The sequence below is a fragment of the Dromiciops gliroides genome, chromosome 3 (assembly GCF_019393635.1).
Source record: "Dromiciops gliroides isolate mDroGli1 chromosome 3, mDroGli1.pri, whole genome shotgun sequence".
NCBI lineage: Eukaryota > Metazoa > Chordata > Mammalia > Microbiotheria > Microbiotheriidae > Dromiciops > Dromiciops gliroides.
In genome coordinates, this window is record NC_057863.1 from 651,357,643 (window position 1) to 651,381,200 (window position 23,558).

The window sequence follows — 23,558 nt, forward strand, 5'->3', positions numbered from 1 at the left end:
TCATGTACTGGTATGGAGAAAAAGGCAGAGCAGAGGTCTACCACTGTGAAACATGTAGATTCATAGGGAATGGAAGAAATTATCGTAGCCGGGTTTGGAACTATAGAATGTCTAGGAATAACATAATTATTAATCGCTCTAAGATCTTGCACAAAACGATAAACAGGTTTACCATCTGGCCCAGGCTTGGGTTTTTTAACTGGCAAAATGGGAGTATTGCATGGAGAGTGATGACATGGAATAATAATACCCTGGCTTTTCAAAGCCTCAATTATAGGGGTGATCCCTTCTATTGCTTCCCTAGACAATGGATACTGTGGAATGGAAGGGGGTGGTCCCCCCTTAACTTTAAAGGTAACAGGCATGGCAGACTTAAGGAGCCCCACCTCATTAGGGGATGAGGCCCATAAAGACTCAGGAATGTCAGAGGGGATTTTGGATACCTCCCCTGCTGTTCCTTGAGCTTCTGTAAGTAAAATTGGTAATAAATGAACAGTATCCTCTGGCAATTGTAGGGAGACAGCCCCATCTGGAGCACAAGATATGGTTGCTCTAAGCTTACAAAGGAGATCATGACCTAATAAATTTACAGGGGCATCAGGCATGAGTAAAAATGAATGTTCTACTGTTAAGGGCCCCATAGATATCATGCGAGGATTCAATTTTGCCATTCTCTGACTCTTTCCTGAGACTCCTACTACATTCAAAAATCCTACAGGTCTACACCCAGCATCTGGTTTGCTTATTAATACTGATTTAGAAGCTCCTGTGTCTAGTAAACAGTCATAATACGTGTCCCCTACTTTGAGGGTCACATGAGGTTCATTACTCTGGGGAGGTGAATGAACTGGCACAAGTGCATTCAAAAAATCCAGATCTGGGAATATGTTGCTTTCATTATCTTTGTTCCATTCCTCCCCTTCCTCTTGTCAATCCTGTGCCCCCCTTTGAGGGAGTCCATGGTTACCCTGATTCTGGTTCTGTCCTTCTGTTCCTCCCTGATAGGGTCTACGGTTATTCTGATACTGTCTCTTTGTATCCCCCTGAAAAGATTAATATCCATTTTGATTCTGCCTGTAATAAGGGTTATAATTACTCCAGTTGTTTCCTTTCTGATAAAAGTTTCCAAAATTATTTCGATTTCCCCCAAAGAATTCCTCAAGGCTCTCGGTCATTGTCCTCTTAAGGTCTTGTTTTCTAGTTCTACATTCCCTCAAGAAGTGTCCTTGTTTTTTGCAGTACTCACAAAATTTAGGGGGTTGATAACGATTTTCAATTTTCCAGTTTCTCTGCCCTGTTGTTTCCTGTACTGGAGCTAAAATGTCCTGTCTGTTCCTTTCTTCTCTCTCATTTCCTTCGTAAATATATGTTGCTATTTCTTTAAGTCTGTCAGGACTCAAACTATTCCACCCAGGACATTGCTTTTTAAAATATTTCCGAATTTCTGGTAATGACTGGTTTACAAAATGAGAGCAGATAATATGGGCGTCTCTACTGTCTAATGGGTCTAGTCTAGCATATTGCCTGGCATACTTACACAGCCTGTCATAAAATCTATTAGGTCTCTCATCAGGTCCCTGAACTATATCTATAAATTTTTGCCAGTTATCAGTCTTTCTAATACAGGATTCCATTGCCTTCAGCAATGTTTCCCTTGCATCTTTCAACATATCAAAATGCTCAGGGTTATTGGGGTCCCAGTCAGGGTCTTGAATAGGCCACCCAATATCAACCTTTCCCGTGGCTTCCAGGCTGTTTGCTGCAGCTACTATATCTGCTCTTTCTCCTGGGGACAATATTATTTCCATAAGGTCAGTAACATCATTCCAAGTGGGCTGATATGCTCTAAAAATTGCTCTAAACTGCCTGATAACTGCTGTGGGATCTTCATCAAATTTAGGAGTGCTTTGTCCCCATAAAGCCAAATCCTTGGGTGTAAAAGGTGTGTATTGTCTGAGCTTACGTATAGTACCTTTTTGACCATGGGCGAGGATCTCTTGAAGGGGAAAAATTTTTACTTTCTCTGTCTCCTCTACAGGGGAATCATTTCTTTCTTTCTTTCTTTCTTTCTTTCTTTCTTTCTTTCTTTCTTTCTTTCTTTCTTTCTTTCTTTCTTTCTTTCTTTCTTTCTTTCTTTCTTTCTTTCTTCCTTCCTTCCTTCCTTCCTTCCTTCCTTCCTTCCTTCCTTCCTTCCTTCCTTCCTTCCTTCCTTCCTTCCTTCCTTCCTTCCTTTCTTTCTTTCTTTCTTTCTTTCTTTGGCATGGAGGAAGTAGAGGGCGAGGGAATAAGAGTTGGGTCATTTGGAATTTCAGTCTGAATGGCCTTGGATTTAGTTGTACTATTGGGCGTTTCGGTTTGGCAGGCCATGTCTTTCTGCCAGTCTATTGTTTCAGTTTGGGAGGCAGACTCAGATGTAAACTGGGGCCTGGATTTTCCTCGTTTTATATTTTTAGTATGATAATTTTCACTTGCTCTGGCCCAGATTTTCCAATAATGTAAATGTTCAGGTGGACATCTACTTAGGGTTCTTTGCAAATGCCTCAATGTTTGGGGATCAAATGACCCATATTTGGGCCATTCTTCCTGTAATTCCTCATGCCACATAAAACACAGTCTGATAAGCTCTCCTCTGGTCATGGTTGTATTTAGTCTAAGTTTTCCCTCATTCCAATCCATAAGTAGCTTTCCTAATGGGGAATCCCAGGGAATCATCTTTATTCTAACATTATCTAGGGCATGCCAAATTCTCCATACCACACCACAAAGCCCCACAAAACCACAAAGAGTAATAAAAATATATTCAAATTCAAGCTGGCCAACATCTTTGATTAGTGAAGGTAAAGCTAGAAAAGGGGTACTTAGGATGTTTAAAAGATCCATTTGAAATTTAAAATAGCCTATACTTGGTAGTTCTTTTCAATTTAAGGGGACAAGGGAGGGGAAATCTTACCCAATCAGAAGATCAGAAGATGAACGTTCGGTTTTCCTCTTCGTGGTCAGCCAAACTGTGTAATTTAAGATTCTAAATGTGGATTCTAATGTGTTCCCCCAGTTTGGGGGAAACTGACTAAAAATCACTGATAAAACGAGTTTAGGTTTTTAAGGGTTTATTGGAAAATAGAAAGAAAAAGATTGAGAACAGAATTCTAACAGCCTGGCATTCCTATCTTTCCTCAAATTTCCTGTGAAGTCCTCTGCCGCCACCACCATCAAGTTCGGAAACCAAAAAAAGGCCAGCGCTCTCTGCGCAGGCTCCCTTTCCTCCTTCCTGTCTCCTCCCAGACCATAGGAGGCTCCTCCAGTTGATTGGCTGGTAGCCTTGATAGACAGCACCCATGAGCAAGCGTCATTTCCTGACACCAAGGAAAAGCCACAATGCCTCTGAGGCATTTTCCTCATGGTGGAGCTCTCCACAGCAAGTCTCCAGTAGGTGGCGTCATTCCAATCATTACATCACATATATGAATGTATCATATGAAGAGATATCTGTCTGACTATATCTATGTCTGTCTGTCTCTATTTCTATCCGTTTATATCTATCTGTTCCTGTCTATCTATATTATCTATTGTCTATCTCTATAACTATCTCTCTGTATGTTTTTCTCTAAATGTGAGAGTTGTAGGAATTGAAAGAAACACATTGACTCCATCTAGTGACTCAGTTCTAGATTAACTCAGTTCCCTTTCTTTTTGATTATGGGTCTAATCTGTAAAGAATAAATTTTGGGGGCAGCTAGGTGGCGCAGTGGATAGAGCACTGGCCTTGGAGTCAGGAGGACCTGAGTTCAAATCCGGCCTCAGACACTTAATACTTACTAGCTGTGTGACCCTGGGCAAGTCACTTAACCCTAATTGCCTTACTAAAAAAAAAAAGAATAAATTGTGATTTGAGGTTTCTATGACCCCATCTTTGGCTAAAATTAGAAGCTCCAGTAAGTGCCCTGGCCGGCCTCAGGTGCCACCGCCTTCCTGCTGGCACAGTGCTCCACCCACTGGCTGTGGCCATTGCTATGATGCTGCAGCTCGCGTCATCACCACACACTGATGCCTACATGGGCCTGGCCAAATTACCATGACTAGAAACCTAGTGCGGGCAGTCAGGTGACCTTCAGCATCTGGAAGTTGGGAAGGCTGATGGTTCTACAGCCGCCTGTTAATTCTGTCAATCAGGGCTGCCAGCCAATTAGCTCGGGGCTGAGTTTGTATGGCCAGGTTTCTGGATTGGGAGGGGGTTTTCTGGGAAGGTGAAGGGAAAAGAGATTCATTCTGGCATGAGAGAGGGAGAGAGATGGGACACAGCTAAGTGCTCTTTGGGAATTGCTGAGCCGGGGTGGTGGTGTGATTGCAGGTTGTATAATTTTCCTTCTCCTATTCCTTTTTTCTTTGTCCCTATTTTTATTAACCTTACTTGTGTTTTAAATTTGTTCCCATCAATAAACCCCGTTTTGTTATTTCTGAAAGAGGCTGTTTATCTCCTTTCTTACCCCAATATTACAGCGAGCTGCCCAATTAATTCCCCCATATTACATTTGGCCCTTACAAATCTAATTTTTTATTGTAAGAAAATTTTATTCAGTTATAAGAATTGTGAGAAAACTTTATTGCATTATTTGAGCCCAACCCTGCATAGTGGGAAGCTGCACCCTGACTACACATTGCTTAGAAACCTTTAGTGAAGGAAGTAGGTTATGCTGGCTAAAAACCTCATCAGATCCAAAGATTGATGGAAGGAATTTTCTTATAATTGTCCATCTCATGCAAGTAGGAAAGAAAGAAAGACACTAGTAAGTGGGAGTTCAAATTCTAGCCTTATCCCTCCCTGGTTATATTATTTTGTGCATTGCTATACAGAGGATAAAGTTCTGGACTCAGAGTCAGGAAGAACTGGGTTTGAAATGTCTTTGGATATACACTCTATATGTATATACCTTAAGCAAGTCACTTATTGTCTCTTGGCTTCAATTTCCTTATTCATAAAATGAGGGGTTTGGCCTCAGTCTCCTCAAAGGTCCATTATGTGTCTATATCTGTGATGCTCTATTTCTTTCTGAACCTTAGTTACTTCATGAGTGAAGGGAGGTTGAAAATATCCAAGGCCTAGGCAAAGGGGCATGATAATAGGTATGTAGGATATATTAAGTTAAAATGTTTGATAAATGAAGTTACTACTGGGACTTAGTCAGTATTTTGCTTTTTTTTCTCTGATGCTGTTATACCTCATGGCATATTAGCATTCATTGAGTTTATGTCTTAATTCTTTGATAGAGTAGAAGCTGCATATAGTGGGGGGGGGGGGAGATTTGGTTGATCCAAATCCTGTGTCTCCCCCAACACAGAATGGAATGAGAAAGTCTAGAGGGTATAGCTCTAATCATGGAGCCAACCCAGCTTAGCAAAGGAATAACAAAGAAGCTCAGCAAAGTGCGTCCAATGGACTGATCCATCCAGGTGAGATGCTCTTCCCTGTGAAGGGCTAACCCAGTTTAATGGTAGGGTGTCCCAGCCTAGCAGTGGATTGGACTAGCCTAGCACAGGGCCACCAGTCTAGCACAGACACCACACTCATCAGTGAACTTTACGAGGACTTGTCGGGAAAGACAAAATCACTGAGGCCCTGCAGTCCCAGAGTGGTAAGTTGCCTTGGCCACATGTGTTCCCCAAGCAGGTGCCTTATTATGATTTAAAAGTTTGTGCTCATTTTGTCCTCTCATACAGATTTACGTGGTGTGAATTGGTGGGAAAGTGGGTGTCAGATTTATATGAGGGATGCTTGGATGGATTGTTCTTGTTATGCCATTGGAACGTTATTGGGAATCACACTGATGGAGGCTCAGGAGCTACAGTATTGGATAGACAGTGGCCCATAAACATTACCCCTGGAGCCTGAGGCAGTAGATGACTCTCAGGGGATCCCAACATGGGAAGAGAAGTGTCGGTTTGGGCTTGTCTTTTATCCCTTGACTACACTTTACTCCCCCATGAGTCTGGGGCTGTATCTTATCCAAATAGGTATGGAGACGGTGTCTAATAAATGTTTGTGGAATGAATGATAATAGAAGAGAGAAACTGACTAGCAAACCATCCAATGTAGACCCAAGGCTGAGCCCTCACCAGCTGCTCAGTGGAACTTAATCTCCGAGTACTCATTGAAGGATTCAGTGGATCCATGGTCTTCTCTTGCTTTCACTCCTTGGAAGTTGAGGCAGGCATAATGTAACTCATCTGGTGCAACCTCTGGAGCTGCTGGGGTTGAGGCTGCATCTGCAGCTGGTGAAATGGGATGCAGGGACTGCCCCTCCTGGGACGGCCTCTTGGGATCCTGGAATAAGGGCAAAGGGGAGTTTAGGGAAAGCATGTCCCCAGCACCCTGAAAGAAGGAGTAGAAGGTTGGCGATATGGTCTTGGGTCAGAGAGGGGGCTGGGGACTAAGAAAATTTGGTGAACAGTTGGGGCTGGGGCTTGGCATACTCTACCTCTGTTCCTCCCCTGGATTCTGCTGCTGCTGCCACTGACTTCTTCCTGATCATCTTTACTCTGAGGAGGTAGAAAGCAGAGTTGGTGCAGTGAAAACAACCTTAGACTTGGATTCTGTCACTTACTCTCTGCCTGACCCTAGACGTGTCATTTCCTCCATAGCCCCCTCTTTTCTCATTAGGAAAATGAGGCAATCAGACTCTGAGGGCTCTGAAGTTCCTGTGAAATTCTATTGTTCAATGCCCTCTAAGGTCTAAAGTCCATGAACCCATGAACCTCAGGAGTGTATAGGAAAGACCATGGGACTGAGGATCAAGAGACTTAGACTTGTCACTATTTCCCTCTGGGGTCTTGGGACAATCACCTCCTCACTCTAGGCCTCTGTTTCCTCTTCTGTGAAATGAAAAGCTGAGATAAAACTTTCTCTAAGGGCTCTTCTGGTTCTAAATCTTGTGATACAATAATGTTTCCTATTATCAGGACATAAAGGCATTTTCTGTTTTAAAATTTTTTTATATTTTAAAAATTTTTTAATAATAAACTTTTTTTTTTTAGTGAGGCAATTGGGGTTAAGTGACTTGCCCAGACTCACACAGCTAGTAAGTGTTAAGTGTCTGAGGCCGGATTTGAACTCAGGTACTCCTGATTCCAGGGCTGGTGCTCTATCTACTGTGCCACCTAGCTGCCCCAATAATAAACTTTTTAATTTGTAGTTTGGGGTTCCAATTTTTGTTCTTCTTTCTCTCCATCTCATCCTCCCTCCCTGAGGCAGCACACAATTATATATGGGTTATACATGTATGATTATGTAAAACATTACCATATTTGTCATTTTTTACAAGCAAGCTTGATTAAAAGAAAAAAAGGAAAGAAAGTGAAAAATAGCCTGCTTCAGTCTGTGTTCCATCACTATCAGTTCTTTCTTTGGAGGTGAATAATATATTTCATCAATAGTCCTTTGGGATTGTCCCGAATCTTTGCATTGCTGAGAATAGTCAAGTCATTCATAGTTTTTCATCAAACAATATTGCTGTCTCTGTGCACGATGTTCTTTTAGTTCTGCTCACTTCACAATATATCATCTTATACATGTCTTTCCAGGCTTTTCTGAAGTCATCCTGCTTGTCATTTCTTATAGCACAATAATATTCTATCATGGTCATATGTGACAGTTGGTTTAGCCATTCCCCAATTGATGGACATTCCTTTGATTTCCAATTCTTAACCACCACAAAAGAGCTGCTATATATATCTTTGTACAAATAGGCCTCTTTCGCTTCTGGAGGATGTTTGTGGGATATAAACCTAGCAGTGGTATTGCTGGATCAAAGGGCACACATAGTTCTATATTTAAAGGCATTTTCTACAGTGCTTCCCAAATGCATCTTCACTGGAGGAAGGCAATCCTTTTCTTCCTGCTTAATCAATTATCTATCCCTTGAACCACAGCAGTAATTCTAAACCTTCTCATCTTTCTTCAAGCCTCTCCTGGCACCTTACCCCTTACTTCTTTTTAAGTGAGGCAATTGGGGTTAAGTGACTTGCCCAGAGTCACACAGCTAGTAAGTGTTAAATGTCTGAGGTCAGATTTGAACTCCGGTCCTCCTGAATCCAGGGCTGGTGCTTTATTCACTGCACCCCCTAGCTGCACCCCCTTACTTTCTCAGCTGAGGACTGTGCCTCAGACTTCACCAAAAAGATCGAGGGCATTTGCTAAGAACTCCTTCTTCTCCCCTTGCCCTCTCCTCACATTTCTGAGACATATCACAAGATATCTTCCTCACCTCCTCCTTTACTCTGATCATGGATGAATATGAGGCTCTCATTTTTATCAAGGTTAAACCTTTACCTGCACCCTTCACCCCGTGTCTTCCTACATCAGATGCTCTCACTATGTCACCCACTCTCTGTTGTCTTAAATCTATGCCTATCTACAAACTTCTGCCCCACTATGAAGAAACATTTCCGGGGCAGCTAGGTGGCGCTGTGGATAGGGCACTGGCCCTGGATTCAGGAGGACCTGAGTTCAAATCTGGCCTCAGACACATAACACTTACTAGCTGTGTGACCTTGGGCAAGTCACTTAACCCCAATTGCCTCGCCCCAAAACAAAAACAAAACAAAATAAAAAGAAACATTTCCCTGTTGTCTCCATCCTTCAGAAATGAAAAGCACTGATCACCTTCTGAAAGACACCCCAAAGTGAAAACTTCCAGTGATGTTAAACCCAACTTCCTGAGCTCTGAGATCAATGAAAAATATTGTAAGCAGCTAGAAAGAAATAGTTCAAATACTATGGAACCACAGTCAGGATCACATGAGATTTAACATCAACTAGGGCAAAGGGCAGCTAGGTAGGACAGTGGATAGAGTGGCAAGCCTGCAGTTAGGATGACTCATCTTCATGAGTTCAAATCCAGCCTCAGGCAGGGTTGAGAGAATACCCATCAATTAAAGAATGGCTGAAGAACTTATGGTATATGATTATATTATTGTGCTATAAGAAATAAAATAGTATCTGAGTTCAGAAAAGGATGGGAAGACTTATATGAACTAATGGTAATCAAAGTGAGCAGAACCAGGACAACCTTGTACACAGGAACAACATGCATTTATTGTAGGGATGATCAACCAGGAAAGAATAAGCTACTCTGATCACGACAATGATCCAAAAAATTTCAAAGGTCATGATAAAAAATTTGTCTACCTCCAGAGAAAACTGATGAACTCTCAGGGAAAATTGAAGTATTTTTTCAATTTATTTATTTATTCATTCATTCATTTAATTTTGCTTTATCTTTTTAGACTACATGACTTTTATGGAAATATGTTTTTCATGACTTCATATATAGAATGAGTATTATATTTCTTTCCTTCTCAGTGAATGGGAGAGAAAGAATTCAGAACTGAAAACAAAAATTTTAATTAAAAACTGAAAAAGTAAAAAAAAAAAATAAAAAGACTGATGATGATGCAAAAGGACCTCACCAACCAACTTAGCTTTTTAAAAAAGAGAGGCAACAAGAGGATGAATGAATGCAAGTATATCAATACCCTGGGAAGGTATGATCAATTATGTTCAAGCTGAGAAGGAACCAAACTTGGAGAAAGAAGCTAAGGATTATGAAAGTGATTTTAAACCAGTGAGGACAAGGGAGAGGGGAGAAGCAGAAAAAGGTACAGGGTCGCTGCTTGGAAAGATAGGGGAAAGGAGAATGCACTACAAAGAGAAGGCAGATTCTCATCTTGTAGCTGCTTTTTCCAATGAGGGGAACAATCTCTAGAGAGAAAAGGATGCAATGAAAGAGACAAAGGGACGAAGAAACTGTCAGAATTTCAGTTTGGGGCTTTAATTGGGGTTTTGCTGCACTAGGTATATTTCTTTTTTTTTTTTTTTTTGCAGGGCAATGGGAGTTAAATGACTTGCCCAGGATCACACAACTAGCATCAAGTGTCTGAGGCTGGATTTGAACTCAGGTCCTCCTGAATCCAGGGCCGGTGCTTTATCCACTGCGCCACCTAGCTGCCCCCTAGGTATATTTTTTTACGAGGACTTGGGAGTTCTCTTTGGGAAAGCAGAAAATAAATACACATCAATTGAAAAAGAAAAAACATTTATAAACAGCAGAGGTGCCACACAATGGAGAAGGGCAAGTGTCCTAATTTGTTACTTAAAGAGTGAAAGTTTCAACCTCTTTCCCAGGAAATCTTTGTCCTTTCTTTCAAGCACAATATGAACACATGTTTTGAGGAATAATCAGGCCCATTCACCGGACCACCTCCTCTTCCTCTCATTGCTTTGGGGAAAGGGCGGTGGATGGTGTGGGGTCAAATCCAGCTCTGCTACTTAACTATCTGAGACATTGAGCCCCTCATTCAGCTTGGGGGCTTGAAAGCATCAAGGAAGAAAAGGAGGAAACAAGAATTCATAAAGTACATACTTTGTTCCAGGCACCGGGCCAGGAGCTTTCAAGATAGGACCCCAGTTAACAACAACAACATCACTTAACCCCCATTGTCCCACCAAAACAACAACAACAACTACTAACATATACATAGCACTTATTACAGGCAAGGTTTTGTGCTAAGCACTTTACAGATGAGACCCTGATTAAATAATACTACTAATATCTAACACGTATATGTCAATTAGGGCACTGTACCAAGCACTTTACAGATATGATTCATTTAATTATTATAACTAACATTTATATAGTGCCCTGAATGTTAGGTGATATTATTATCCCAATTTTACAGATGAGGAAACTGAGGCAAATGGTTTGAGTGACTTGCCCACGTCCACACAACTTCTAAATGTCTGAGGCAGGATTTGAACTCAGATCTTCATGTCTCCAGTCCCACCACTGTATCTATCTAGACAGATAGATATAGGCACATACATGCATAGATATAGCTGTGCCACTGGCTCCCCCTTTTGATCATGGAAGCTCCACTGGATCTGGAATCAGAGGCATGGATTCTTTGAAGTGATGACTTGACAACATGCCAAATCATACGTGTGACCTTGAGCAAGTCACTTCTACTCCATGAATCTCAGCTTGTTTGGATTTTTAAACTGCAGAAGGAAGGGCACAGGAACGTCCCTTCCAATCCTACATCTCACAGTCCTAGGAAATCCGTGCCTGAACTCAGGGATTCATCAATATCTGAGGATTTCTGAGACCTCAGAGCAGGTTGTAATTTCCTGAATCCCCCCCACCCCCAAGCCCCTGCACATCCCAGCCCTGGCACTCACAGGAGGAGGAGGAGGCAGAGGGCCAGCAGACTTGAGACACCAGCTCCACAGAGGACCCCCGTGATGATACCTTTTTGGAATTCATGGGACAGGGTGCTCCTATCTGCACAAAAGGGAAGTTTGGGGTGAATGTGGGGGTGGCCATGGTGGGCCCTCTGCCTCATTGCCCTCTGCCCCAAGAGCCTCCCTCCTCAGTCCCTCACCTGGCACTAGCTGGAAGAAAAGGGTGTGGGTCCCTTGTAGGTTCTTCCCCTCACAGCTGATGTCAACATTGGGGACCCTGTCCATCTTCACACTCAGGGTGCTGTTGGTCCATGGCCCAGACCTGGATGATATCACCTGGAAGGTGTTACTGCTCCTATTGCTCTCCACAAGCTTCCCCCCCACCTGCCAGTGCAGGGAGGGGACTGGCTCTGCTTGGACAGAACAGGTACAGGACAAGCCTTCCTCAGCCCAGGAGCAAGAGAGGCTGAGCATACCTGGGGCATCTGTGGGAAGATACAGGAGACGCACTTTTTAGTGTGTGACACTCTCCTTTCCCCACCAGGACCCAAACACCCCATGGTACCCAGCCCCCTCACACTCACACTGCACAGGGAAGCTGAGGGAGACCTGCTTGGAGCCTAGAGGATGCTGGGCATGGCAGGTGTATTTCCCTCCATCTTCTGGCCTCAGGTGGGGCAGATCCAGGTGCAGGGCTCCATCATGTGAGGGCTGGGAAGAGGCCAGGGTCTGGTTCCTCAGCATCCAGCTCAGTGTAGCTGGGGGATTGCTGTGGGCAGCACAGAGCAGGTGAAGGGATCCTCCCTCCTGCACCACAAGAGGTGAGTGCTTTCCTGGGACCCAAACTGAAAAAGATCAGGATGTCCCGGTGAGAACCTGGAGGAACTTCAGAGATCACACCGTCACCACCTTTATTGTATCAGGCAGGGAACTGGGAGCTAGAAAACTGATGTGACTTCCCCAAGTTCAGACAAGGAAGGGGAAAATGGAAGAGGACTGGAACCCATGCAAGAATGAAATGCCCCAGGCTCAGCCCAGCCTGGACTTCCTGCCCCCTTCTCACTCCCCTCCACCTTACCTGGCTGGTCCCCAGAGCCAAAAAATGTAATCCTCACTTGTTTCTCTTCCTGCCAGCCCATGCTCAGTCTGGGTCATGTTCCCTGCCTTTCCCTTGGGTCTTATTTTTATATATCTTTCCTCCCTCCCTCCCTCAGTTTCTTCTTCCTTCCTTCCTCCCACCCTTTTTTTATTATCCCTCTTTTTTTTACTGCATGAATTAATGGAGAGATATTTTTAAAAAATTAAATAAAAGGGGCAGCTAGTTGGCGCAGTGGATAGAGCACTGGCCCTGGAGTCAGGAAGACCTGAGTTCAAATCTGGCCTCAGACACTTAACACTTACTAGCTGTGTGACTCTGGGCAAGTCACTTAACCCCAATTGACTCACTAAAAACAAACAAACAAACAAAAAAATTAAATAGAAGAGTTCCTAGGGGACTGAAATGTCCACACAGTGAGCCTGGGAATCTTGCTTCATAAGCACTTCCCTGACTGAAGGCCAAAGGCTCAGCCGTGATAGCCAAGCTTCAGGCCCCATCTGAGAGCAGCTCCTAGGCCCATTCCTCCCATGGCCTCTTCCTCCACAAGCCCTTCAAGCTCCTGAGGTCAGGCCTGAAGTCACAGTGAAAACACCAAGTCAGCAAAGCCTCCCATTTGGCCTGGACTGTTGAGTTCCAGCTCAGCTTCCCCAACAGGGCAACATTGATAGGGACAGTGGATGGAGCACTGCCCTGGGGACTGGAACACCTGGGTAGAGCTTGTACCTCTCAGCCCCAGCCTGGTTTAATGGAGAGGTCACTACCCTTAGACCCTACAGTTAGACACTGCATTTAGATTCTACACTTCACATCTCTCTGGTGCGCGATCTGAAGTAGTCAGGCCCTCCTCACAGCTCTGAGCCTCAGCTTTCTCATCAGGAAAATGGGAATAAGAACTCTCCCACTCTTTATCTCACTGCACTGTTGGGAGGAAAATGGTTTCTCACCCTTAAAGTCACAAGTAAACATGAGCTAATGCAATTCCAAGGGGAGGGGCAGTCCAGGACAAAGGTCCCCTAGGCCTGGAGAATGAGAATCCTTGTCTCTCCTGTCTCTCCCATCTCCCTGGCATCCAGGCCCACCCTCAGTCTAAAAGCTGAAGCACCAGGGGCCCCTCCCTGCCCTCACCCTGGGGCTCTGCTCTCACCTGTTGTCCTGTTGTCCTGGGAGATGGTGATGGTCACACTCTGCACAGCATCTGTAAGAGAAGGAGGAGGCTGGCCGGGGGTGGGGGCTCTCTGCCCAGCCCAGCATCAGGAAGGGAAGACATGAAATCACAGACTCACAGAACATCAGAGTGAACACCAGGGAGCTCAGAGTCTGTCTGGGCTAATCCCTACCTGACTGACATTGGTACATGAAAACATGGAAACTGAGAGAGAGAAAAGATAGGAAAACCCAGACTATGTCTCTGCTGGGAAGCAGATTTCCCTTCCCTGGTCCAAGAAAAAGGCATCTGGCTTCCCAGGGCTGGGCCAGGACCCTGGTATCTTGATGCAGCCCTCCCTAGCCCCCCTCCCCTGGGGGAAGCAGACCTCCTGCCCCAGCACTCACAGGCTACATTGAGTTGGACGGTTCTCTCTGGGCTCAAATGGCCTCCAGGCAAGGTCACCTGACAGGTGAGGCTGGTGCCATGATGCTGGTGCCCAGGGATGAAGGAGACCTCTGAGGAGTGGGAGGTCCCAGAGCTTCCTGGCTGGGAGGAGAGGGCAGCCCCCTTCCAGGAGAACTTGAAGGCCCTATTTTCCCCACAGGCCGAGGGAAATGTGCACTTCAGAGTCACTGATTTCCCTGACTCTAGCACCTCTGGAATGCTGATGTCTGGCTTCTGGATCAAGCCTGGAGAAGAGAGAGACAGTGATCCAGGGGAGGGGGAGGGGAATGAGGCCTCAAGTGTCCTTGCAGATGCTGGTACCTGCACCATCCCCCAGGTCCCTCAGGTGTCTCCTCATAGTATGACACCATTTGTGCCCCTGAACCTTACCAGGAGCCTTCCCTGCCGTCCTCAGGGCCTGAGACACTCAGAGATTAGAGGGCAAGAGGAAGTTCCATTAAAAGCAAGAAAGAACAACGCCTTCATTTGACATAAAAGGAAACTGAGTCATAGAGGGAGGGGGGGGGAATTCACATGGTAAAGGGAGAAGGAATGGGGAAATCTGGGATGTGAACCTAGTTCCTTTTGCAGCAGATACAGGCTTTTTTCCAGCACAAACCTGGCCCCTCTCAGCTATGCCCGGGGCCTAGGTGCTACCAAAAAAGAGTCCACCAAGTTCTAGCCCTTTGTAGCTCTAGAGCTTCAGGCTTGTTCTTCAGACCCTGCCCTGGGTTTGCTCCCTCCCTAAGTGGGGTCCCCAACTGTGCTCCATGGTCTCTCACCCCCCCACATGGAGCTTGAGGGGTCTCCAAAGCCAGTCCCTTCCCCAGACCTTCCTGTCCCACACCCTGAGAACCTCAATGACAGGAGCCTCCTACCTGTCACAGTCACAGAAAGTGGCTTCCCTGTGTAACTGTATTTTTCATGTCCATTTTCAACACGGAAGTAGTATCTCCCACTGTCTGAGAAGTGGGCATCTGTGATGCTGAGAGAGCAGTTGTTCTTCCTGGGATCCCCAAGGAGATGGAATCTCCCCTGGGCTGTCCCCTCCACCATCCAAAATGGGTCATTTGTGGCCACAGGAGTCCCATGGTAAACATTAGTCCCTTCTCTGAACCAATAGCCATGAACTGGGTTGGTGTTAAAGCGTGAGGGGTAGTAGAAGGTGCAGGGGACTTGGGCACACAGCCCCTCCTGCACACTCACCCAGGGCTGCATATCCAGTGTCTGAGACGAGGACCCTGAGGGCAGACAGAGGCCTGGTCAGCACCTGCAACTCTTCCCACCCCCCTCAGCCCAGTCTCCCTCTGCCCCAGCCCCACGCACCCTCCCAGAGCAGGGGCAGCAGCAGCAGCAGCAGCAGCAGCATCTCGGGGGCAGCAGAGAGCCAAGTTCTTGGGGCACGGTGTCACTCTCCCAACACCAAGGCTCCCTCTGGTCATCTCTGTCAGGCTCAGGGCAAAGAGGAAGATAAAAGAGGAAGCCCCAGGGTGGACAGAGAGGGAGGCCTGTCCTCAGAAGAGGAAGCCCTGTCTTCTTCCTCAGTGGGCTCCTGTCGTCCTTAGCTGGGCTCAGTGGGGAGGGGCCTCCTGTCCTGGGGCAGCTCCAGGGACATTCAGGACTCCAGGGCTGGGGGAGGACAGAGCTGGTGCACAGGCTGGGGCCAGGGATGTTGTCTGAAAGAGAGGGTCTATGTGGCTGTTAGGGCTGCAGGGGCAAGAGCCTGTGCTGCCCATAACACACGGCTGCATCTGTCCTGTACAACTGACACGGCAACCAACACCTGAGGTGAAATCCTGACTCAGGCATTTCCTGCAAGACCTTTCCCCTGGGTGAGCCTCAGTTTTCCTATCTGCAGAATGGGGATAATAGTACCTACCTCTCAGTCTTGTGGTGAGGAGTGAATGTTATATTTCTGAAATGTTTTGCAAACTTCGAGTGATACAAAAATGTTGGCAATTTTTAAAATTACTTTACTCCCCTCCAAGAACTCTCTAACTCAGCTATACTGGCCACCTGCCTGCTCCTCGGACAGAACATTCCATTTCCCATCTCCATGCTTTTGCCCTGGCTGTGCCTCATGCCTGGAAGGTTTTCACCCCTTGTCTTATACCTCCTGGCTTCTATCGAAACTCAGCTCCTGTGCTTGTCCCACTTCCCCTTCCTGTTTATCTTCCTCCGCTATCCTCTCTTCTATCTACATGGTTGTTGAGCTGGTGAGTCCCATCAGAATGAATATCCCTAGTAGACAGGGGCTGGTTCTGCCTTTCTTGGTATCTTCAGTGCTTAGCACAATGCCTGACACACAGTAAGGGCTTAATAAATGTCTGATGACTTGACAGGATTCCTGTGGTCTTAGTTCACATTCTTTGTCTGGTTTTCCCTTTCCCATGTTTCATCAGTTTACACAGATCTTCCTACACTTCTCTGAATTCCTCTATCCACACTTTCATCTGTAGAGCACCATATTCCAGTATTTTCACCCCACCTATTTTAGCCAGTCTTCCCACTACCTTTGAATATCCACTTTCCTGTTTTTGTGTGGTGGTGGCAATATTTTAGCCATCAAAATTTTATGGTATGGATATTTTTATAGTTATGGGACATATCTGTCTTGTCTTTTTCCTTCTTAGGATTCAATCTCAGTAAAAACAATATCCAAGTGTCAACAAGGAATCACAATGTCAGGAGACTTATATGAAAACCAGGTTTATTACAAGAGAAATGGATGTGCACATGGAACCTCAGAAGTGTCCAGTCTTTATAGAAAGTTACATTTTTATAATAGCAGGACAAAGGGAGGAAGGGATGCCAGGAAGAGTCTTGACATTGGAAGGGGGATGGAGCAGCAAAGCTGGGGAAAAGACCACTCCCCACCGGGAGGAGCGAGGTGATGGCAAAAGCCTCTTTCTTTTCCCTTGCAAACTGCCAGACTATTTTTTTTTTTTGCAGGGCAATGAGGGTTAAGTGACTTGCCCAGGGTCACACAGCTAGTAAGTGTCGAGTGTTTGAGGCTGGATTTGAACTCAGGTCCTCCTGAATCCAGGGCCAGTGCTTTATCCACTGCGCCACCTAGCTGCCCTCACTGCTAGACTATTTTAACAGCTCTTAACATGGGTCATTGAGGCAGCTGAAGACCTGTCCTCCAAGCTATTGGTTACAGACTCTGAAAAGACATTTGAAGGGGCTCCTCTCAGGCAGGTAATGTGCAAAGTGCTATTGATTCAAGGAGAACAAGTATGATCTGCCTGCCCTCAGGGAAATTACTGTCAAGTCAGGGCAAGGGGAAGATAAGCTCATGCACAGACTAGTCCAAAGCTCCTCTTGACTCACTCTTCCAGCTCCCGCTCATCATGCTGACAGTTTGGGGTGTGGGTGGGGAGAAGCGGAACACTCCCCCGGGCTCTCCTCTGGGGCCCCCACCATCCCCTGCTTTATGCACCAAGGTAGGCCTCCTCAAGTCCCTCCCAAGCTGGGAGTCTGCCATCCTTGGGCCGCCCTCTTGGTGCATCAGCTCAGTGGTGCCTCTGCTTCTTTCAGTTCCACAATGCTTCCCTTGTGGACATTTTCCTTCATCCAATGGCTAACTGTCCTAGAAAGCTTTCAAATTGACTGAAGGCTTATCCACACATTGTGGAGAGTTTAGAGGAAAGGACCTTAATACCTACTTTACTCTGGTATTGATTGATTGATTGAGGTCCAGGTGTCTGGACCTCCTATGATTAATTAGTGTGAGGCTGGAACCCCACCCCTACACAAAATATGTACGTTAAATATGGAGACTTGATGCCTGCTCAGATAACCTAAGACTGAAGTATTTCAGGTCCTGTAGATATGCTTCAAAGTCCTGTTACACTACCTGATTTTAGTTACTGAAATGGTGCTGATATAATTGTGTGCTGTGTCTGTAGGCTTGAAGTAGTTTCCTTCCTTCTCTCTCTTGACATGATCACATTGTATGGGATTCAACACGCAAAAGTACATGAGACAAACATCCAGGTATGGTGAAAAGAGAAGATAAGTGGTTATTTAATTCTTTCCTTTTGAATTTCTGTTTCAAAGTAGTATTACATACTATGCTTTTGGGGATTGTCTGCAGCAAAACCCATTTTCCTAGACTTTAATTGTAACTACATTATATATATATATATACACACATATACATATATACATATACATATGTGTGTGCATGTATGTATGTATACCTATATATGATTCCTGTGAGCAACATATGATTGCTTTTTTCAACCACTCTATTACCTTTTTTATTTCAAAAATTATGCAGATTTATGTTTAGGGTTAAAATTTTCAAAGTTGTGTTTTCCTCATCTGTCCTATTTTGTAAAACTTGAATTAATTAAGGAAGCAAAATCAAGAAAAGAGTAGCATTGTGCATACCCTTTGACCCAGCAATACCACTTTTAGGTCTTTTCCCCAAAGAAATCATGTAAAGGGGAAAGGGACCCACATGTACAAAAATATTTATAGCTGCTCTTTACGTGGTAGCAAGGAATTGGAAGTTGAGGGGGTGCCCATCAATTGGGGAATGGCTGGACAAGTTGTGGTATATGAATACAATGGAATACTATTGTGCTGTAAGAAATGATGAGCAGGAGGAGTTCAGAGAAACCTGGAGGGTCTTGGGTGAGCTGATGATGAGTGAGATGAGCAGAACCAGAATAACATTGTACACAGTATCATCAACATTGAGTGTTGATCTACTGTGATGGACTATATTCTTCTCACCAATGCAATAGTACAGAAGAGTTCCAGGGAACTCATGATAGAAGAGGATCTCCAAATCCAAGGGAAAAAAATAAAGAACTGTGGAGTATAGATGCTGAATGAACCATACTATTTCTTTTGTTTTTAGTGCTGTTGTTTTTTTTCTATTTTGAGGTTTTTCATCATTGCTCTGATTTTTTCTCTTATAACAGGACTAATGCAGAAATAGGATTAATGTTATTATGTGTATATATATATATGTGTGTGTGTGTATAGATATATATATATGTGTGTATAGATATGTATATGTATATAGATATAATCTATATCAGATTACCTGCTGTCTAGGGGAGGGGGGAGGGAGAGGAGGGAGGGAGAAAAATCTGAAATTGTGAAGCTTGTATAAACAAAAGTTGAGAACTATCTTTACATGTAATGGAAAAAAAATACCTTATATGTAAAAAAAAAAAAAAAAGAGTAGCATTGTATATTGATGGCACCATGCGGTTTGCAGAGCCCCAGGCCAGTGTGCGCCAAGGCATAAAAACCTCAAATAACAATTAATTCTTTACAATTAGTATTGCTCATAAGAAGGAAATCTGGAATCCATTGGGGGGAAAGTATGAAATGAAGCATTTGGAAGAAGATGATAGAAGGAAGAAACAAAAGTATTGCTCTCCCTTGCTACAGACCCCCTAGATAGAAAAGGCAAAAGAGATGTGGAGTTTGTCAGTTAGAGCACAAGCCTGACATAGATACGTGCTATTGTAGACATGAGGGATTTCAATTATATACACTTGCTCTCTCTCTGTCTCTCTCTGTCTCTCTCTGTCTCCCCTTTATCCTCTCTGTATATCTGCTTATCTCTATGTTTCTTTCTGTCTATATTTTTGTGTGTCTCTCTCCCTTTCTCCTCATTTTCTCTCTATCTCACTTGTTCTTTCTTCCCCCTCCCTCTCTCTCTGTCTCTCCTTTATCCTCTCTGTATCTCTGCTTATCTCTGTTTCTTTCTCTCTGTACTTTATGTGTGTCTCTCTCCCTTTCTCCTCATTTTCTCTCTTTCTATCTCACTTTTTCTTCCCCCCCCCAACCTTTCTTCTCCCTGTTTCTTTCCTCTCTCATCTCTCTTCTTTTTCTCCTTTTACTCATTTCTCTCTAGGTAACTCTCTCACCCATACACAGACATACAAACACAAGTAGAGTATGTAATAAATTACTGATTTACAATAGTGCTAGTTTCCTCTTTCAAAGGGTAGAAGAAACAATAAGGAGAAAGCCTATTCTGGAGTAAACTCTTTGCCAGGGTGAAAATGATGATAACCCCAGAGGAAAGTGACCAGTCCATCCTGGTCTATCATAGAAAAAGATCCCCATAGTTCTTGGGGTAGGATATCCAGCTCATGGCGATGCCTCTTTATTATTGTCACTTTCATTAATAAAGCCATGTTTATTTCAAACATAGAACCCTTTGACAATGCCAAGGATTTTGGTATTGACAATATTTTTTTCTGGGTCATCAGTAACTGCAACTTCAACACCTGTAGAAACAGTTGCCAGATCACATCTCCATAGGGATTAATGCCTGAGATTATAGTTCCGAAGGTCAGACTGAAATCCTGGGTGGTGGTCTGGGGTATTAATAAGAGGATGGTCTCTCTAAGACCAAAAATTAAAATGGCAGTGGACTTAAGCTGATATACCCTTCCCTTCCTTCAAGAAGTTTAGGGGGAGAAAGGTGTGATTCTCAGCTTGTTGTTTATATCCACAGGGCCTTGCATATAGTGGGTCTTTAGTGACTGACTGGGCTCAAGGGATAGAATTTGTCAATAAACATTTGCTGAGGAGGTGGCTAGGTGGCTAGGTGGCACAGTGGATAAAGCACCAGCCCTGGATTCAAGAGTCCCTGAGTTCAAATCTGACCTCCGACACTTGACACTTACTAGCTGTGTGACCCTGGGCAAGTCATTTAACCCCCATTGCCCTGCAAAAAACAAAACAAAAAACAAAAAACAAAAACATTTGCTGAATTCCTGATATACATTTCCAAACAGTAAGTAGTTTGTCAAATAGCAGTCTTATTCCATTTATCTATCTATCTATCTGTCTTCTATCTCTATCATCTCTCTGTCTATTCTCTCTCTCTTTGTCTGGAAATTGAGTGAATCCCATTGATTCCAACTTGTGGCTCAATTGTAGACCTAGTTCACTTCCCTTTCTTTTCTTTTTTTTCCCCCTTTCTTTTCATTTATAGGTCTAATCCAATTTCTTTCTTGTGAGTGGCAGAGCCAAGATGGTGGAGTAAAGGTATTAAGTGCTCAGAGGTCCTGACACAATTACTCCAAAAAACTCCAAACAGCCATAAGACAACCCCTGGAGCAGCAGAACCCACAAAAAGACAGGCTGAAGGGGACAGATAGGTAGCACTCTGTATAAAGCACCAACCCTAGATTCAGGAGGACCTGAGTTCAAATCCAGCCTCAGACACTTGACACTTACTAACTGTGTGACCCTAGGCAAGTTACTTAACCCTCATTGCCCTGCAAAACAAAACAAAACAAAACAAAAAGACAGGCTGAGTTTATTTTCCAGCCAAAGATGCCTTAGAAGTTCAGCAGGAGGGGGCTGCAGTGCCAGGCTGGGAGTGGAGTCCAAACTCATGATCATGCTGACACATATCCAGCCCTAAGCAGGCTGTGCAAGAGAAACTTACCCCTGAGCCTCTGAATCAGCTGCAGTGCCAGCGTCTTCTGGAATTAAGCTCATGGGCTGGTGAGAGGGCTGAACGGCTGGCCAGGAAAGAGAACACAAGAGTATCTGTGGGAGCTGAGGAAGAGGAATTCAGTTATCATACCCCAGTGGGGAACCAGGAAGAAATCTTGAGTAGCAGAGGCCCAGGTCGGGGAGGGGCACAGGCTTGTTGAAGCTAACAACCACAGCAAACAAAATTTTGTTGCCTGGTTAATTAGCAAGTTGTCCTGGGGTTATTTACAGACCAAAGCATAGGTCAGGTGAGTGAAAAACCTGCCCGTCCTTCAATCGTACCACCTGGGACCCCCTGAAGCTTGGGACAGTGCAGCCTGGGAGCAGTGCCCCACGTTAAGAAGGAGTTAAAGTCAATTACAAGATGAGAAAAGATGAGCAGATGGAGAAAGATGCTAACCATAGAAAGCTTCTTTAGTAACAAGGAAGATGGAGGTACACCCTCAGAAGAGGATAGCAACATCAGGGCAGCTACATCCAAAGCTTCCAAGAAAAATATGAATTTGTCTCAGGCCATAGAGGCTCTCAAAAAGGACTTTGAAGATAAAGTGAGAGAGGTAGAGGAAAAAACAATTTCTTTCTTGTGAGAAAACTTCCTTTAATTATGGGAATTGTAAGGAAATTATATTGCATTGTATGAATCTATCCCTGTGTGACTGGGAAGCTGGGCCACCTCTACCTGTTGCTTAGGGGCCCTTAACTAAAAACCTAGGATATACTGACCAGAAACCTGGTCAGAGCCAAAGACTGATAAAAGGAGCTTTCTCACAATTGTACATCTCATGTAAATCATTTTTGTTGTTGTTATTTTTTTTGTTTTTGTTTTTGTAGGGCAATGAGGGTTAAGTGACTTGCCCAGGGTCACACAGCTAGTAAGTGTCTGAGCCCAGATTTGAACTCAGGTCCTCCTGAATCCAGGGCCAGTGCTTTATCTACTGTACCACCTAGCTGCCCCACAATTGTATATCTCAAGCAACCCATTGGCCTTATCTGAAAAATGGTCCCATACTAATCAATTACTGTGTCCTTGTTCCTTTGATTGGATACAGACACTTGGTGGGGAGTGAGATACCTCTTTTTCTGATTTCAAGGAATTTCATTGATTTGCTCTTACCCTCCAAACTCAGAAAGTCCCTAATCTTTCCTCCAGTTAGAAATCCGATTATCTAATTATACATCTTGCTTCGTATCTTGCTCATGATTATCTATTAATGCATAAAAGCTTGTCTTCCCTGTATTTGGACTCCAGTGCCAAACTGAGGAGAAACTCATCCCAATCTATTATGCAATTGAAATGCATTGCTTGATTAATTGATATGCTACTCTTTGACCCAGAAATACCACTTATCAATCTGTACCCCGAAGACATCAAAGAAAATGGAAAAGGCTCTATACATACAAAAATATTTATACGGGCCTTTTTGGTAGTGGCAAAGAACTGGAGACTGAAGGGGGTGTCCATCAATTGGGGAATTGCTAAACAAGTTGTGGTATATGATCATGATGCAATACTACTTGGCTGTAAGAAATGATGAGCAGGATGCTTTCAGAAAAACCTGGAGAAACTTACGTGAACTGGTACAAAATGAAGAGAGTAGAACCAGGAGAACATTGTTTACACAGTAATAATTTTGTATGATGATCAATTGTGAATGACTTAGCTATTCTCAGGAATACATTGATCCAAGACAACTCTGAAGGAGTTATGATGAAATTTTCTATCCACCTCCAGAGAAAGAACTGGAGTCTGAATGCAGATAGAAACATACTTCTAAAACGTTTTTTATTATGCTTGTCTTTTGGTCTGCATGTTCTTTGGCAATACAGCTAATATTAAAATGTTTTGCATGACTGCACATGTATATTCTTTATCAAATTGCTTGCCTTCTCAAGGAAGGGAAGAGAAGGAAGAAGGAAATAGTATATAACTCAAAATAGTTTTTAAAATAAATGTTAAAATTTTTGTTTATATATGAGAAAAATATAAATTAAACAAATTGAGATGCTCAGAAGGTTGAACCTTTGTTTCCTCAGTTATTTCACAATCTCACTCATCACAGTATATTTTTATACGTCTGCCTATCTCTATCTCTCATCTATCTGTCCATCTCTCCATCTATCCACCTCTATCTCAGTTCAACTCATTTTCA

The 23,558-nt window shown here is 43.9% G+C and overlaps 2 protein-coding genes across 2 annotated transcripts in view; one reads left to right on the plus strand and one right to left on the minus strand.

The window, feature by feature from the left end:
- LOC122748281 (sialic acid-binding Ig-like lectin 10) overlaps positions 1–15,349 on the minus strand; it is a 31,183-nt gene extending 15,834 nt beyond the window's left edge. Inside the window, 7 exon segments of the mRNA XM_043993945.1 lie at positions 11,231–11,333; positions 11,434–11,718; positions 11,818–12,066; positions 13,477–13,527; positions 13,884–14,168; positions 14,802–15,164; positions 15,250–15,349. Coding sequence (XP_043849880.1) covers positions 11,231–11,333; positions 11,434–11,718; positions 11,818–12,066; positions 13,477–13,527; positions 13,884–14,168; positions 14,802–15,164; positions 15,250–15,292 — 1,379 coding nt within the window. The 5' untranslated portion in view covers positions 15,293–15,349.
- Positions 15,350–16,124: 775 nt separating this feature from the next.
- Positions 16,125–23,558, plus strand: part of LOC122748282 — a 58,759-nt gene continuing 51,325 nt past the window's right edge. The window contains 2 exon segments of the mRNA XM_043993946.1: positions 16,125–16,139; positions 17,265–17,369. Coding sequence (XP_043849881.1) covers positions 16,125–16,139; positions 17,265–17,369 — 120 coding nt within the window.